Source organism: Hemitrygon akajei, unplaced genomic scaffold (assembly GCF_048418815.1).
Source record: "Hemitrygon akajei unplaced genomic scaffold, sHemAka1.3 Scf000134, whole genome shotgun sequence".
Lineage (NCBI taxonomy): Eukaryota > Metazoa > Chordata > Chondrichthyes > Myliobatiformes > Dasyatidae > Hemitrygon > Hemitrygon akajei.
In genome coordinates this window covers 252,212-267,144 of record NW_027332020.1, presented here as the reverse complement: position 1 = coordinate 267,144, position 14,933 = coordinate 252,212, and the positions used below count along the sequence as shown (strand labels likewise).

The window sequence follows — 14,933 nt, the reverse complement described above, 5'->3', positions numbered from 1 at the left end:
AAGTTATCCCTCTTTCACCGCGGCTCCTGGTTATTTATGAAATATGCTAAATAAAATCCTGTGTGTGCGCGTTGGTAAATGCACCTTATTCCCGTACATTGTCTGCTGTGCGTGAGAGCTATCGAGAGAAATCTCCCACTCACGAGGGGGACAGGGGCCTGCCAAGATCATAATGCTTTCGACCGGGGGAGGGAGGAGCCAGCAAAAAAAAAAAGTGCGGTGGCGTCAGGCGGAGAAACGTAACAGTGAGTGCGAGGAGTGAGGGAGAGAGAGAGAGACGGAGAGATTAACAGACAGGCAGGGGGAGAGGTCAAGAAAAGTGGGAGATCAGAGAGTGACTGAGAGAAGGTAGAGAGAAGGGGAGAGGGCAGAGCGAGAGAGATGGTGAATGAGAGTGAGATGGGTGGTGAAGTGATGGAGAGGGACAGAGTGAGTGAAAGAAAAGGAATTGTTACTGGACGATATAGGAGAGCGAGAGAGAGAGATGTGAGGGGGGAGTGGGTAGTGAGTCTGGGGAGAGGTAAGGAAAGGAGAGAGGAAAAGAAGTTTTGGAGTGAGTGAGAGATAGAGACAATGATAGAAATAGTGGGAGTGAGAGACAGTGAGATGGAGAAGGTGTGAGTGGGAGGGGGAGAGAGAAAGCAAGAGAGTGAAACAAACAGAAAGAGAAAGAGAGACAGAGGAAAGAAAGACAGAGAGCTAGAGACAGAAAGCCGGAGAAGGAGAGACAGAAAGAGAGAAAGAGCGCGAGGGAGAGAGAAGAAGAGTGAGAGGGACTTTAGTTGGGGGTGGCAAAAGTAATAAAACGTGTGATAAAAATACGATCCAGAGTGTGAGAAAAAATGACGTTTACCTCAAATCCTGGCACTTGTGCAGCCCGGGTCACAGCCGCTGGAGTCCGTCACACTGAATGTAGCAGTGATCCAGGTCGAGGTGTTTTATTGTATCACAGAACCCACTGCGGCCTGAGCCAGTCCACGATTCTGAGACTCAAGCAGGTAGTGTAAAGTGTTCAGGAGGCGCTTTTTACCTCCTTCATTCCTCGTGTTTCCACTCCGACGTTTGACCTCCTCCTTCACCCAGTTAGTCACCTGGCAGGCTGTATCGTCAGGAAATGGGCCCAGAAACTCCTTCCAGCGCCAGGCTGACCCCCGAGGAGAGACCAGCAACAAAATGGAGAAACACCTCAAACCGCCCATCTTCCTTGCTATGTGCCACAGTGAGAAGTTTCACAAGATCCCTGCGCACTGAACTCGGGAATTGTGCGAGTGCAGCTACAAACTCTTGGATGGTGAGATGTGGGAATGTGTACACCACGCTCCGATCGGAATCCTTTCTCTCCAGTAACTCCATCAGGAACCTGGACAGGAACTGGGAAGGCGGCAGATTGTAGTTAATCAAAATCAAATCTCCGTCAGTAAACACAATCTTTCTCGCGGTCACTCCTCTGAAGGCCATCTGACCAACCCTGAGTAACACAGCATGGGGTTTCTCCACCTCGTGGCTGTGGTTTTTCAGGATGTTGTAAATATAGTAGGAGTACACTTGGGTGATGGTCTTGGGAACTTGCTGCGGGTCCCTGACTCTTTGTGTGAAGAAGGGGCCCAGTGCCAGAGCGAGGATCCATCAGTAGGAGGGGTTGTAGCTCATGTTGTACAGGATCTCGTTCTCCTCCACGTGTTTGAAAACCGCTGTTGCCACTGTCTGATCATCAAAATGCCTGACGAAATATTCCTTCCATTCCTCACCAACAAATCCCAGGATTTCAGCCCAGACGCTGATCTCCGTCTTTTCCACGAAATGTAACGCAATGGGGCGTATGGTCACCAGCACTGAACACCCTGGGAGCAGCTTGCCCTGGGTGAAACTGTACACAATGTCAGATACTTAACGCCACCACTCGGGATCTGGACACTGGTGCTTGGGTTCTGTATCTCTCCAACTGTCTGCAAAATCGATGCTGTGTTTGAATTCATCCAAACCATCGAATGTAAACAATAATCCCTCTGAGTTCTTCCAGACCTTTCTGAGCAACTTCCCAAAGTAAGGATACTGAGCCAGAATCAATTCCCTCAAGCTTATTCTACCGTTAAAGGAGTTCAGTTCTCGGAATTTGAAACTGGAATTGTTGGTATATTTTCCCTGTGGCCCAGTCGTGAACAATGTTTTGAACCATTGTTGTTTTCTCAATCCCAGCCACTCCGGCCACTGCTGCAGAACTCCCAGTATTTATTCTGGGTAAAGCTGCTCTGAAACAATTGATCAGTCTGGATTTTTTCCAGTTCCGTGCGGAGATGTTTCTGTCTCCATTTTTCTTGGACCCGGCCTCTTGCCAGCAGCTCGTGTTTCACCAGTCTCCGATCTCGAACATTAGAAATGATCGGGAGCTTAGTGTATCGATCAACCAGCTGGAAAACCTTCACCTTCTCCGTCATCAGGATTGTGTTCACTCTCAGTGTTTCAGTCTGTATCCTCAGAGTCTCCTTGTGTTTCTGTTGAACATCTTCAATAGAAACGGTGAGAAAATTATCACTGCACTAGAAAACATTGAACACTCTGATTGGAACATTGTTAAACTGACAGGAAATAACTCAGTTTCTATCGATGAGAATGCGGTCAATGACTAAGGAAATCTCACATCCCATCCTGAGCGGTGAAGGTAGATTGTGCCCCACACCCCCGGTACTCCATGATACCCTGCTCGTTCACCACGCATGTTCCTTTTGAAAATACAGCGACCATTTTCTTGGCAGCACATACAATGCTGGAAAGAACTCAGCAGTTTGTATGTGTTGTTTGCGTTTCCAGTAACTGCAGATTTCCGCATGTCTATCTATCTATCTGTCTCATTACCTATTTATCTATCTATCCATTCAACTATCTATCTACCTATCTATCATCTATTTATCCATTTAACTATTTATCCATCCATTTCTTTATCCATCTACTGCTTATCTCTTTATCCATCCGTCTATCTATCTATCCATCCATTTTATCAATCTATTAATTCAACTATCTATATATCCCGGATCCCACTCAACCCCATAGACCTGCCTTCTCACCATATCTTTGGGTGTCCTGACCGATCAGCAAACGATCAACTTCCGTCTTAAATATACCCACGGACTTGGCCTTCACCACGGTCTATGGCAGAGCATTCCACAGATTCACCACTCGTTAAAATAAAAACTTTCTTACCTCTGTTTTACCCCTCAATTTTGAGGCAGTGCCCTCCAGATCTGGATGTTCCCTATCATCGGAAACACCCTCTCCACATCCACCCTAACTAGTCCTTTGAACATTCGGCAGATCTCTGTAATCCACACGTTAAACCACCTGAAATTGCATGGGACTGCAGTTTAGTAATTGGTTTGAGATGACCGCATCATCACACACCCTTCAGTTGCGAGGACAAACCACAAAAGCCTCGGGTGATACTCAAGTGCTCATAAGGATCAGGACCTGTTGACATTGTAAAGCTTTCATGAAATCATGTCTGGCAAACATGGTTAAATCTGGAACATTCAAATCTGATTTCAGGCTGAATGCATTGTTTTACCGTACCAAATTCCTGGATTTCCTGCAGTAACTTATTCAGCTTCGGTAACCCGTCCCTCATTTTCACAAAGGATTTCCATATCACCCTCCGGGCCGGAGCTTCTTTGTCCATCACTAGACTGAGAAAGAGTTTGGATCTCTCTGCTCGGTTTCCCTTCTCCATGAGCTCGGCGACTTTCTGTAAAGGAGAGCATTAAATATATTGTGTATATTTAGAGGATCGGTTCAACGGGAGGAGGGTGTGGGGGTCAGTTTTTTTAATCAGGACTCGTGGATGCCTGGCATGCGCTGCCTGTTGTGGTTGTAGAAACAAATACATTAGAGGCTTTCACCAGACGTTTGGATAGGCGCACGTTTGTAAGGAGGTTGGAGGTATATGGACATGGTGTGGGTTGGACGGATCAGGGTTTAGGTCGGCACAGCATTGTAGGCCGAATGGGCCTCTCTTGTGCTGCACTATTCTATGTTCTATGAGCGGACTGTCGGACTGCTCTGTGAGGAAACTTTCTGCTCGGTGGCCGGACGGCTGGATAGTTCTGAGCACCGGAGAAACCACTCGTCTGCCTCAACTGTAAATCTCTGAATTCAGGCATGTCAATAAATATTGTACGTTAAGGCAACTACAAGGCAGCGGTCCGGTGGCATATTTAGGGGGGCGCGGGGCGATGCACCACTGCCACGTTTCTCCGTAACTCCCTGGCCCTTGTTCACTGCGTTGGCAGTGATGGTGACGTCAGGCAGAGGTGGTCCGTGAACACGTGAATTGTGGCTGTTACAACTCTGACGTGGTCACGCAAAGCATGACGTCATCGATGCTGGGTTCTGTGCTGCCGTCCGGGTCAGGCCTGGTTCTGTCTATCCTACGTCATGGCCGATTAATTACCCCTTTAACCTCATTCTCCTGCCTTCTCGCTGTAAGCCCTGATGCCTGAACTAATCAAGACAAATTCCACAAATGCCCCAGCTGATCAATTCTTCCTCATCTCTGATCTAAAGGGATGTCCTTACATTCTGATGCTGGCCCATCAGCGCATAAACTTTCGGAATATTGGAATAACTCCACAGTCCACACTCTCCAGTCCTTTCAATATTCCATGTTGGTGCGGACTTTCCAGCGCATCTGCAGATGTGAACTGCCCACTGTTGGGGACATTTACAAAGAGTGTTGTGTAAAAAGTGCCCAAAAGGTCATTGGAGACCAGAGTCAACCCCAACCACAATCTGTTCCAGCTAGTACCAACTGGGAAACGGTACCGCAGCAGAAAAGCTGCAGGACAACTTCTTCCACCAGGCCATCAAAATCATTTCAGTTCAATGAGATTCTCCCTCAGTCTTCCAAACTCCAGGGAACAAGGGCCCAGAGCCACAAAACGATCCTCGTCTATTAAACCTTTACTTCCATGTGTCACCTCTGTCCCCTCTCCAATGCTTGCTTATCCTTTTTAAGGGACCCTCAAAGTGCAGAATATACTCCAAATACGGCCCGAGCAATGTCTCAGCATTATATCTATGTTTGTACCTTCTCACACTCTCGAGTTAATTATATGATTACATTTGCTTTTCCTGTCACCGACTCAATCTACAAGGTAACTCTTAGGTATTCCAGCACTGAAACTCCCATTTTGAACCTCCGATTTCTGAAATTGCTCTCCGTTTGAAAAATACTCCACACCTCACTTCCCTACACCTATGCCATCTGCTCATTCCCCTCTGTCCAAACACTTCTGCTTTTTCAACTTTCGCAGCCTTTCTCTTTCATCAAACCTGGCCCCAAGTCATCCAGCTCGTTAGGATATATAACGTGAACAGAAGAGGTCCCGAAACTAAGCTTTGCTGGAAAAGCTTCCAACTAGAAAAACCTAGGGTCAATTGCTTTATTTACGCATTTGGATTTTCAGAAAGTGTTTGACAGGGAGCCGCGCACGAGGATGCTGGAAAAAAAAATAGTCCCCTTAATTCCAACAATTTGTCTCCTGTCACTCAGCCAAACTTCTGTCCATGTTGCTATGTTTTTTTTTATGTAATACCATGGGATCTTGTTTTGTTTAGCATCCTCGTTTGCCGCTCCCTCTCGTGTTTTCTGAAAATCCAAGTGTGTAACACGGCAATTGACTCCCCTTTGTCTATTGTGCGAGTTAGGTCTTAGCTCAAATAAATCTGACCGATTCACCTCAAGGAAGCCAGGCTGACTTCGGCCTGTTTTATCCCGATACTTCATTCTTAACGATGGACCCCAACATCTTCCCAGCTACTGAGGTCAGGATACCTGGCCAATAATTTCCTTTCTTCTGCTGTCGTCCTGAGTAGCACAGTATTTGCAATTTACTGGACCTCCGGAATCATTCCAAATGGAAAGATCACTGTGAATATTTCCACAGTCTACTTAGCATCAAGTTACTGCGCCCTAGGCTGCAATCCATCCGTTATAGTTCCCTCCCCCTTTGTAATAGGAACTGTGCGCAGCTCTGCCCTCTGACACTCGGATTTCCAAATATGACTGGTGTCTTCCACAGTGAGGGAACATAATTATTGAACTCTCCTGCTGTTACTTTGTCTCCAATTACTACCTCTCCAGTGATCCAATATCGACTCTCTCTTCTTTTTAGCTTCCTTACATGACAATAAAAAAAAAACGTTTGGTATCCTTTTTTAATATTATTGGCCAGAATACCTTCATATTTCATCTGTCTGGAGACTTCCACAGCATATTCTGCATTTATCTTCCATTTTACATTCTCTTGTAAGAGGACATTTAAAAAGGAAAAGAAAAAGAACAAAAAAGGCATGAGGATGTCCAAGCAGACCAGGCAAAGGAGAATCGTAAGGGCATCTACAGATTTACTGAAAGCAAAGGAATATCAAAGAGAAAAATTGGTCCTCGAAGATTAGCCTTGTCATCTCTGCATGGAGCTGATGATTTTTGTTTACTTTGGAGACTGTTGCAGAGTATACAGACTGAGGCAAAAGAACAGTGAGGCAGATTAGGTATGTCATATCTAGCCAATCCTATAGAGTTGTTGAGGAGATTTCCAGGAAAACTGAAGAAGACAGCACAGTTTGACAGAATTTCGCATGCAGAGGTTAATCAAGGTTCAGTCATTTGGCATTTAGGACAAGAAAGTTGAATTGTACTTTGGCTTTGCGTAAGAAGCCAAAGACTGTAATCGACGACTTCCTCTTTGACTGGAGTCCTAGTGTGACGCAGGGATCCGTACTGGGTTTTGTTTCCTATATTAACGATCTAGATGATAGCGTTCTAAAATGGATGAGCACAATTTCGGAGGACACCGGTACTGGGTGTGTAGTGAAGAAGGCCACAATGGTTTACAGTAAATGGTCTGAAACTACAGGTGGAATTTAATGCAGATAAGAGTGAGGTGTGGCGTTTTGGGAGGACATGGCATGGCAGGGCTAACACAATGAAATGAGAGGCCAGCAGAGTGGAGGGATCTGGAATGCAGATGATATTTCCCAGAGGGATATTTAATACAGATAATAATACAAGAGGGATCTGGGACACTGCTGATGATACCCAGAAGGATCAGGAGTACAGATAGTAATTCCCAGAGGGATCCGGAAATTCAGATGTAAGCAATTATATAACTATGTTCATATTTTGTGTTTCTGGCACGTTGGCCTTCATAAATCACAGTACTGAATACAGAAGTTGGGATGTTGTGTAGTTTTAAAAAATGTTGGCGAGGCGTAATTTGGAGTATTCTCTGCAGTTCCGCAGCTATCTCCAGAATGAGCAGGGGAAAAAGACGACGATTCCCTGCTGTCTCTATCAATCAGGAAATTGGGTAGAGAATTTGCGACGGCACGTTTCAGTTTCAGATGCTGGCGAGGACACATTTCATATACAGCTTTCAGTCTTAGTCCCCCCGATGCAAGAAATATGACACTGAGCTTGAAAGAGTGCCGAGGAGGTTTAGAGGAATTTTCTGGTACTTGAGGGACTGGGTCATAGAGAACAGCTGCCCAGTTTGAGACTGTTTACACTGGTCCTTACGAAATTGGTTTTACACTGGAGCATAAAACGTGAGAGGCATCTGTAGAGTGAACACACAGTCGTTTCCCCAGGGGAAGAGAATGACAAACTAGAGGGCATAGCATTATGGTCAGGGGAAAGGGGGATTTGAGTAGGGTCCCGAGGAGAAAGGTTGTTCATACTGAGGGTGACCAGTGTATGAAATGAGCTGGAGGGAGTGGTCAAGGCAATGTATATATCAACAGCAGTTGAAAGATAACTTGATAGACACATGGACAGGATATGTTAGAGCGTTTCGAGCCACACAGAGAGAAATGGAACTAGCGTAGATGTAATCTTGATCGGTATGGTTCAATTGTGTCGACGGCCCCATTTTGGCTTATGTGAATTCAACAGCCACGGCACAATAGTCTCTTGACTGCGGGCGTTGCACTACCGTATTATTGGATCGGGATGAAGGAACCTCACGCTGGCCTTCGCACTGGCTATGGAAGAATGACAATATACAAACTTTAGCCCTGTATCTGGAATGCGGAGTGGAGTGGAGGACAGGCGTCTTTCTCCAAAGGAAAGAGTTAAACATGGACGACACAACTTTCCAGTGGATAACATTCGACAGTCACCATGATATTTCATTGAGATAAGTATTACTGATAGCGACTCATTGCCTTACATTCGCCATACCAAAAGATTGCGCTCAGCATGTTTCGAAGGCGCAATTGATCTTGAATCTGAAGGCGCAACTCCCCGCCTCTGTGGTTGCAGTCCGAGCGTTGGATAGTTGGGAGAAATTGTTCTGCGACCAACGTCACTACTGCAGCGAACAGGACCGAGACTCTAACCAGACTGACTCCTCTCTCGCACTCTGTCTCATCAGTGGAGTGTGTGATGGGATGATGTGGAGGGAGATTCACTCTGTGTCAGATCCGGTAGGTTGTGATGGAATGATGCGGAGGGAGCTTCACATTGTGTCTGATCTGGGAGTATGTGATGGACTGATGCAGAGGCAGCTTCACTCTATTTCTGATCTGGGGAGTGTGTAATGGGATTTTGTGGAGGGAGCTATAGTCTATGTCAGATCCGGGAAATGTGTGATGGGACACTATCGAAAGAGTTTCACTCTGCTACTGCTTCTGTGAGTGAGTGATGGGATGATGCGGAACGAGTTTCACGTTGTGTCTGAACCGGGGTGTCTGAGGTGAGGCGGTGTTTTGCGAGCTTCACTCTGTGTCTGATCTTGGAGTGTGTGATGGGCTGATGTGGAGAGAGCTTCACTCCAATTCTGATCTGATGAGTGTGTAATGGGATTTAGTGGAGGGAGCTACAATCTCTGTCAGATCCGCGGAGTATGTGATGAGACTCTGCCGAAGGAGCTTCACTCTACGTCTGCCCCTGTGAGAGAGTGATGGGATGATGAGGAGGGAGCTCCGCATTGTATCTGAACCGGGGTGTCTGATATGACACGGTGTTTAGCGAGCTTCGCTCTCTGTCTGATCTTGGCAGTGTGGGATTTGAGGACGATTTAAAGGGAGCTTCACTGTTTCTACCCCATGTTGAGTTTGATGGGGCGGTGTGGAGGAAGTTTCACCCTGTTCCTGAAACGGCAAGTGTGACATTGGGTGGTGCGGAGAGAGATTCTGTCAACGTCTGCCCCTGTGAGTGTGTGATGTGACGGTGGAGGGAGCCTCACTTTGTCTCTGACAGAAGAATTTTGTATTGTGACACCGGGCGTGAGATTTTCTCAATGACTGTACTTGGGATGGCATCATGGAATGGTGTGGAGAGAATTCCCTATGTTTGTCCCTGTGGGTGTGTGATAGGATGGTGTGGAGGGAGCTTCAATCTGTTAGTGATCCGGGTTGTGTGTGATGGGAAGATATGGTAGAAGCTTCACTCTGTGTCTGACCGGCAAGAGTGCGGCATGAGCTTCGGTCTCTGTCTGCTCCTGTGAGTGAGTGATAGGATCGTGCAGAGGGAGCTTCACTGTGTGTTTGAACCTGGGCATGTGTGAAGGGACGGTGTGGAGGGAGCTTCCCTCTGTGTCCGACGCTGGGAGTGTGTTTCTCCTCTAATGAGACTCAATTCTGAGACCAAGACAGGAACTTACTGCGATTTATTGATTTCATCATGACAAATATAAATTAAAGAACATGTGAGCTTCTAACTTGCGGGAATAAATAAGCTGCTCCCGATTCGCACAGTCACACACAATTAACTGACCGGCCACAGTGAGTAACAGGTTGAATAATCAATCCCGCTTTATCACCGCCACTCTGCACCGGGGAACCGTTGATAATAAAATCACACTTCAGGGACATGTCTTGGATCGCTGCAGATCCACGGTCACTGCCGAGGGATCTGTCAAATTAACATCATTATATCGGCCAGACTGCCCAATGCACCGTCCTCAGCAAAGTGAAGAAAAGCATTCTCTCCGGATAATCCCATCCAGGGACACGGCAGTCCCAGACTGAGCCCCGGTCCCGGCCTCTTCTTGTCTGTGTAATTACCCACGGTCTCACCAGGGGCAGTCTCGAAGCCGGACATCCCGCGGAAGGAAGCAGCGCCGCCAGACAACAGGCGGAAATACGTCACTGCGAGATCGCTTCCGATGTCACAGAGCGCGAGACCGGAGCCAGTTCCGTTAGAACAGTTGTGATTTAAAACCGGCGAGCGGCCATTAAAGGTAAGGGCTGCTGTTGAATGGGGGGGGGGGGGGAGGGAGTTAAAGGGGAGGGCGGGGATGTCCACACATTCAGATGTTCACACGGCCACTGCCAGTCCGCGTCTGGGTTCCTGTAGGGATTTCAGTTCCTTCCTCCCGGCCCGACTGAAATTATTGCTCCACAGGCTGAAACAGATGGAAGAATAAAGATGAATTAAACAGATTACAGAACAGTGTCAGTAACAGGGGACCAGTGGTAATATTTCAACAACATTCACAGACAACTATCACCAGAAAATCCGCAGATCCGCTGATATTTTACCAGATTGAACATTCACACAAACACTCACCTGATCCATTCCAGACTCGGGAGGGTCTTTATGACGCGGCGGAGAGCAGAGACAGATCGGTCTGTGAGCGAGTTTGAATTCAGGCTCAGCACCGTCAGTGATTGGTTTGTACTGAGAGCGGAGACGAGATCCTTAGCACTAGAATCTGTGAGACCGACACGGTACAGCCTGGAGATGAGAGAGAGTGAGGGTGAAGGACACAGAGAGACAGGGGACGGTACAACCCACCAGAGTTTATCAGTAACTAAATTACTGATCACATTAGTGTTCACTTTCAAACACTCAGTGACTGTAAACACAATCTCCCACAGTCGGGTGCTTACCATAGTGTCTGTATTTTACACTCCGGGTTCCTCAGAGCCGCAGATACCAGTTTCACTCCTGAATCTCCCAGTTCATTTTCACTCAGGTCCAGCCCCTTCAGTGATGTGTTTGTACTGAGTGCGGAGGCGAGATCCTCGGCAACAGAATCTGTGAGACTGACTCTCTGCAGCCTGGGATTGAGAGAGAGTGAAGGTGAAGGTCACAGGGAGACGGTAGACGGTACAAATCCCCAGTGTTTATCAGTAACACAATTACTGATCACATTATTGTTCCGTATCAGTCAACCAGTGAGAGTAAACACAATCTCCCACAGTCTGGTCTTACCACAGTCTCTGTATTTTACACTCTGGGTTCTTCAGAGCCGCAGACAGCAGTTTCACTCCTGAATCTCCCAGTTCATTCCCCCCGAGTCTAAACACAAACAGAAAAATTAATGAACAAAGTGATTCAAACTGCAGGTCTGAGGGAATTTCTCTCACTCGGATATTGCAGGAAACATTAAACCCTTCAGTAAATCGCCAATCGGAGTTCCCATCACTGTCAACGTCCCTCATTACCCAGCTCCAGGGCATTCACCAAATGTCAGTAATTTAGTCTGTCGGTGTGACCCTGTAAACTCCACATATTCCGTCTCATTCCCCAATGGTGAGGCAAACGTTCCTGATGTGAGATGGTCAGGAGGGGCGTGATGAAAAGTGAGAGAATGGTTTGTGACTGGGGAAATGTCGATGGGAGATGGAGGAAGAGATCCCACCTGAGGCAAAGGGATAGGGAGAGAAAACTCCCTATCTCCCTAAAGGGGAACGGGGAACAGAGATCCAAAAGTAGGGAGGGGATTGGTATGAGAGATCCCATATCAGTATACCGATGAGAAAAGTTAATCCAATGGGATGAGATGATCCAGAAATAGATCGTACACGAGAGGTGGGTCCGAACTGAGGACCACAATGGGAAATGAGATGAAGCCATGTGGTGTGGATATCTGGTAGTGAGCAAAGTCACAAAGGTGGACTGATGGTGATAGGCACACGCGGGGAACGGCAGGGGAGGACTATCACTCAATGGTATTTCTCTCCCCACTCGGACAGTCTGCTGACGGTCTCTTGTCCCTCACCGGGAAGGGGGTGTAAATCTGTGACCCACCCGCTGCAGTCAGTGTCACTATGGGTGTCAGTAACAGTGAGAAGGAACATTGTCAATGGACGTGTCAGGGGCAGCGAGAAACACGGCCATTCCTGTGATTTACTACCATTAAGCCATTGGCCGTTGTTCACGGATCTGATGAACTCTATAACAACCCTTCACAAAGAACTCCAGAACTTTCCTGTTCTTGAGGAATTACTGACCTGGGCAATGTCTGGGCATTTTTCATAACTCTTCATAATCTGATTTACTACTGTTTTACCCAAATCCCTTTACATTGAAATAAGACTATAGAGCTGTTTCACAGTTCAGAGTGAGAGATAAATCAAATTACCCCAACTCCAGGCACTTGTGCAGTCCGGGAGCCAGCCGCTGGATTCCATCACACTGAATGTGGCAGCTCTCCAGGTCGAGGTGTTTTATTGTATCGCAGAGCCCGATGACATGAGACAGGACCGTGCAGTCAATCGGGGTCAGTGTCATTCCACGGAATGAAAGTGTTTCCACAGATCCCATTGTGGCCTGAGCCAGCCCACGATTCTGAGACTCAAACAGGTAGTGCAATGTGTTCAGGAGGCTCCTTTTACCAGCTTCACTCCTTGTGTTTCCACTCTGGCGTTTAACCTCCTCCTTCAACCAGTCAATCACCCGGCAGGTTGTTTCATGAGGAAATGGACCCAGAAACTCCTCCAGGCCCCGAGCTGTTATTGGCGAGGAGAGACCAGCAAGAAAACGGAGAAATAACTCAAATCGCCCATCTGTCGTATTGCAGGCTTCAGTGAGGGATTTCAGGATATCCCCGGGATATGGATTCATAAATATTGCGAGTGCAGCTACAAACTCTTGGATAGTGAGGTGTGGGAATGTGTACACCACACAAAGGGCAGAATCCTCTCTCTCCAAAAGCTCCTCTAGGAATCCGGACAGGAACTGGGAAGGCTGCAGATTGTAGTTGATCAGATCTCCATCTGTAAACACAATCTTCTTCTCGGACACTCCTCTGAAGGCCATCTGACCAACCCTGAGGAACACATCACGGGGGTTCTCAATCTCACGGCCGTGGTTTTTCAGGATGTTGTAAATATAGTAGGAGTACACTTGGGTGATGGTCTTGGGAACTCGCTGCGGGTCCTTGACTCTTTGTGTGAAGAAGGGGCCCAGTGCCAGAGCGAGGATCCGGCAGTAGGAGGGGTTGTAGCTCATGGTGTACAGGATCTCGTTCTCCTCCACGTGTTTGAAAACAGCTGCCGTCACCGTGTCATCTTCAAAATACCTGATGAAAAATTACTTCCATTCCTCGCCAACAAATCCCAGGATTTCATCCCAGGTACAAATCTCTGCCTTTTCCAAGAAATGTAACGCAGTGGGGCGTGTGGTCACCAGCACTGAACACCCTGGGAGCAGCTTACCCTGGATTAAACTGTACACAATGTCAGACACCTTGCACCGGAATTCAGGATCTGTATACTGTGATTCTGTGTCTCTCCGACCATCAGCAAAATTGAGTCTGTCCTCGAATTCATCCAGACCATCAAATATAAAAAGCAACACCTCTGGGTGTTTCCAGACCTCTCTCAGGCAATTCAAAAAGTAAGGATACTGATGCAGTATCAGTTCCCTCAGGTTTATTCCGCAGTTAAAGTTGTTTAAATCTCGGAATTTGAAACTGAAGACAAACTGGAACTGCTGGTATATTTTTCCCCTGGCCCAGTCGTAAACAATCTTTTGTATCATTGTTGTTTTCCCGATCCCCGCGACCCCGGCCACTGCTGCGAACTTCCCGGATTTGTTTCCACAGAAAGATCTTCCCAGTTTTTTAACAAAGTGCATCTGGAAAAACTCATCCGTCCGGATTTTGTCCAGCTCTCCGTGGAGATGTTTCTCTGTCCACTCCTCGTGGTCTCTGCCTCTTGCCAGCAGCTCATGTTCCACCAGTGCCCAGTCCTGAACAGTGGAAATGACCGTGAGCTCAGCGTATCGATCAACCAGCTGGAAAACCTTCACCTTCTCCCTCATCAGGATTGTGTTCGCTCTCAATGTTTCAGTCCGTGTCCGCAGAGTCTCCATGTGTTTCCGTCGAACATCTTCGAACGGACATAAATAAGTTATCAATGCTTAATCTGATGAACAGAACAATGAACACATTTTGCAAATTTAAAAACGTAAGGGGGTTCTTTTGTAACTGCGTATGTTAATCAAAATGGCTTCTTTGTTTTGTTAAAATTAGGAATGCTTCTTTGTTATGATAAGTGCTTTCTCTCGCAGTTTGGGTTAAATTTACTCATGACGAGAATTGTATTCGTTTTCTAACCAATTGGGATTAATGTTATTCTCTCTTCTGGGTCTGTAAGCTATTGTTGGCGGGCTTTTGGGGTGTCAGTGCGAGGGGGTCAGAGATAGATGGCGCGATGCTGTAAGCTGGGTGAGGAAAGGACCCCAAGCGGGGTTCCGAGACCAGGAGTTTCGGCGTTGAGAGGAGACAAGGACAAATGGGTTTGGTTGATCACTTCGGGTGGTGCTGAGCTGCGAGTCGAGGAGGTCTGAGGGAATCGACTGGTGGCCGGAAGACTTCGTTAATTGAGCTCCAACGGTTGTGCACGAAGTGGTTTGGACTTCGATAAGTTTGGCGCCTTTTTTATTTTTTTTCCCTTCATATATACTGTATCCTTATTAATCACTTAGTTCTAGTAATATATATAAAGTGTAATCATTTAATCGCATATGTTGTACTGTCTGTTATTTGGCGGGGTTGGGGACATCACACAACATCCACTCAAGCTGATTACCCAGTTTGGCGGGGCCGAAGGCTGCTCCCCCTAGACGGAAGCGAGCTGAGCGAGCCTGAAGTGAGCCGGGGGGGTTACAAAAAATACACTTGTTAACGACATTTTTTGGGTGAAAT

General features: G+C 47.0%; 2 protein-coding genes across 2 annotated transcripts in view; both read right to left on the bottom strand.

The window, feature by feature from the left end:
• Window positions 1-10,883: 10,883 nt before the first annotated feature.
• Window positions 10,884-13,285, bottom strand: LOC140723768 (NACHT, LRR and PYD domains-containing protein 3-like). Its single transcript, XM_073038302.1, has 3 exons — window positions 12,366-13,285; window positions 11,213-11,299; window positions 10,884-11,058 (listed from the first exon to the last, which is right to left on the bottom strand). The coding sequence occupies exons 1-3, from the start codon at window positions 13,232-13,234 to the stop codon at window positions 10,884-10,886; spliced, it is 1,131 nt and encodes a 376-aa protein (XP_072894403.1). The 5' UTR covers window positions 13,235-13,285.
• Window positions 13,286-13,315: 30 nt separating this feature from the next.
• Window positions 13,316-14,933, bottom strand: part of LOC140723766 (NACHT, LRR and PYD domains-containing protein 12-like) — a 41,839-nt gene continuing 40,221 nt past the window's right edge. The window contains exon 7 of the mRNA XM_073038301.1: window positions 13,316-14,115. Coding sequence (XP_072894402.1) covers window positions 13,316-14,115 — 800 coding nt within the window. The remainder of the gene's footprint in view (window positions 14,116-14,933) is intronic.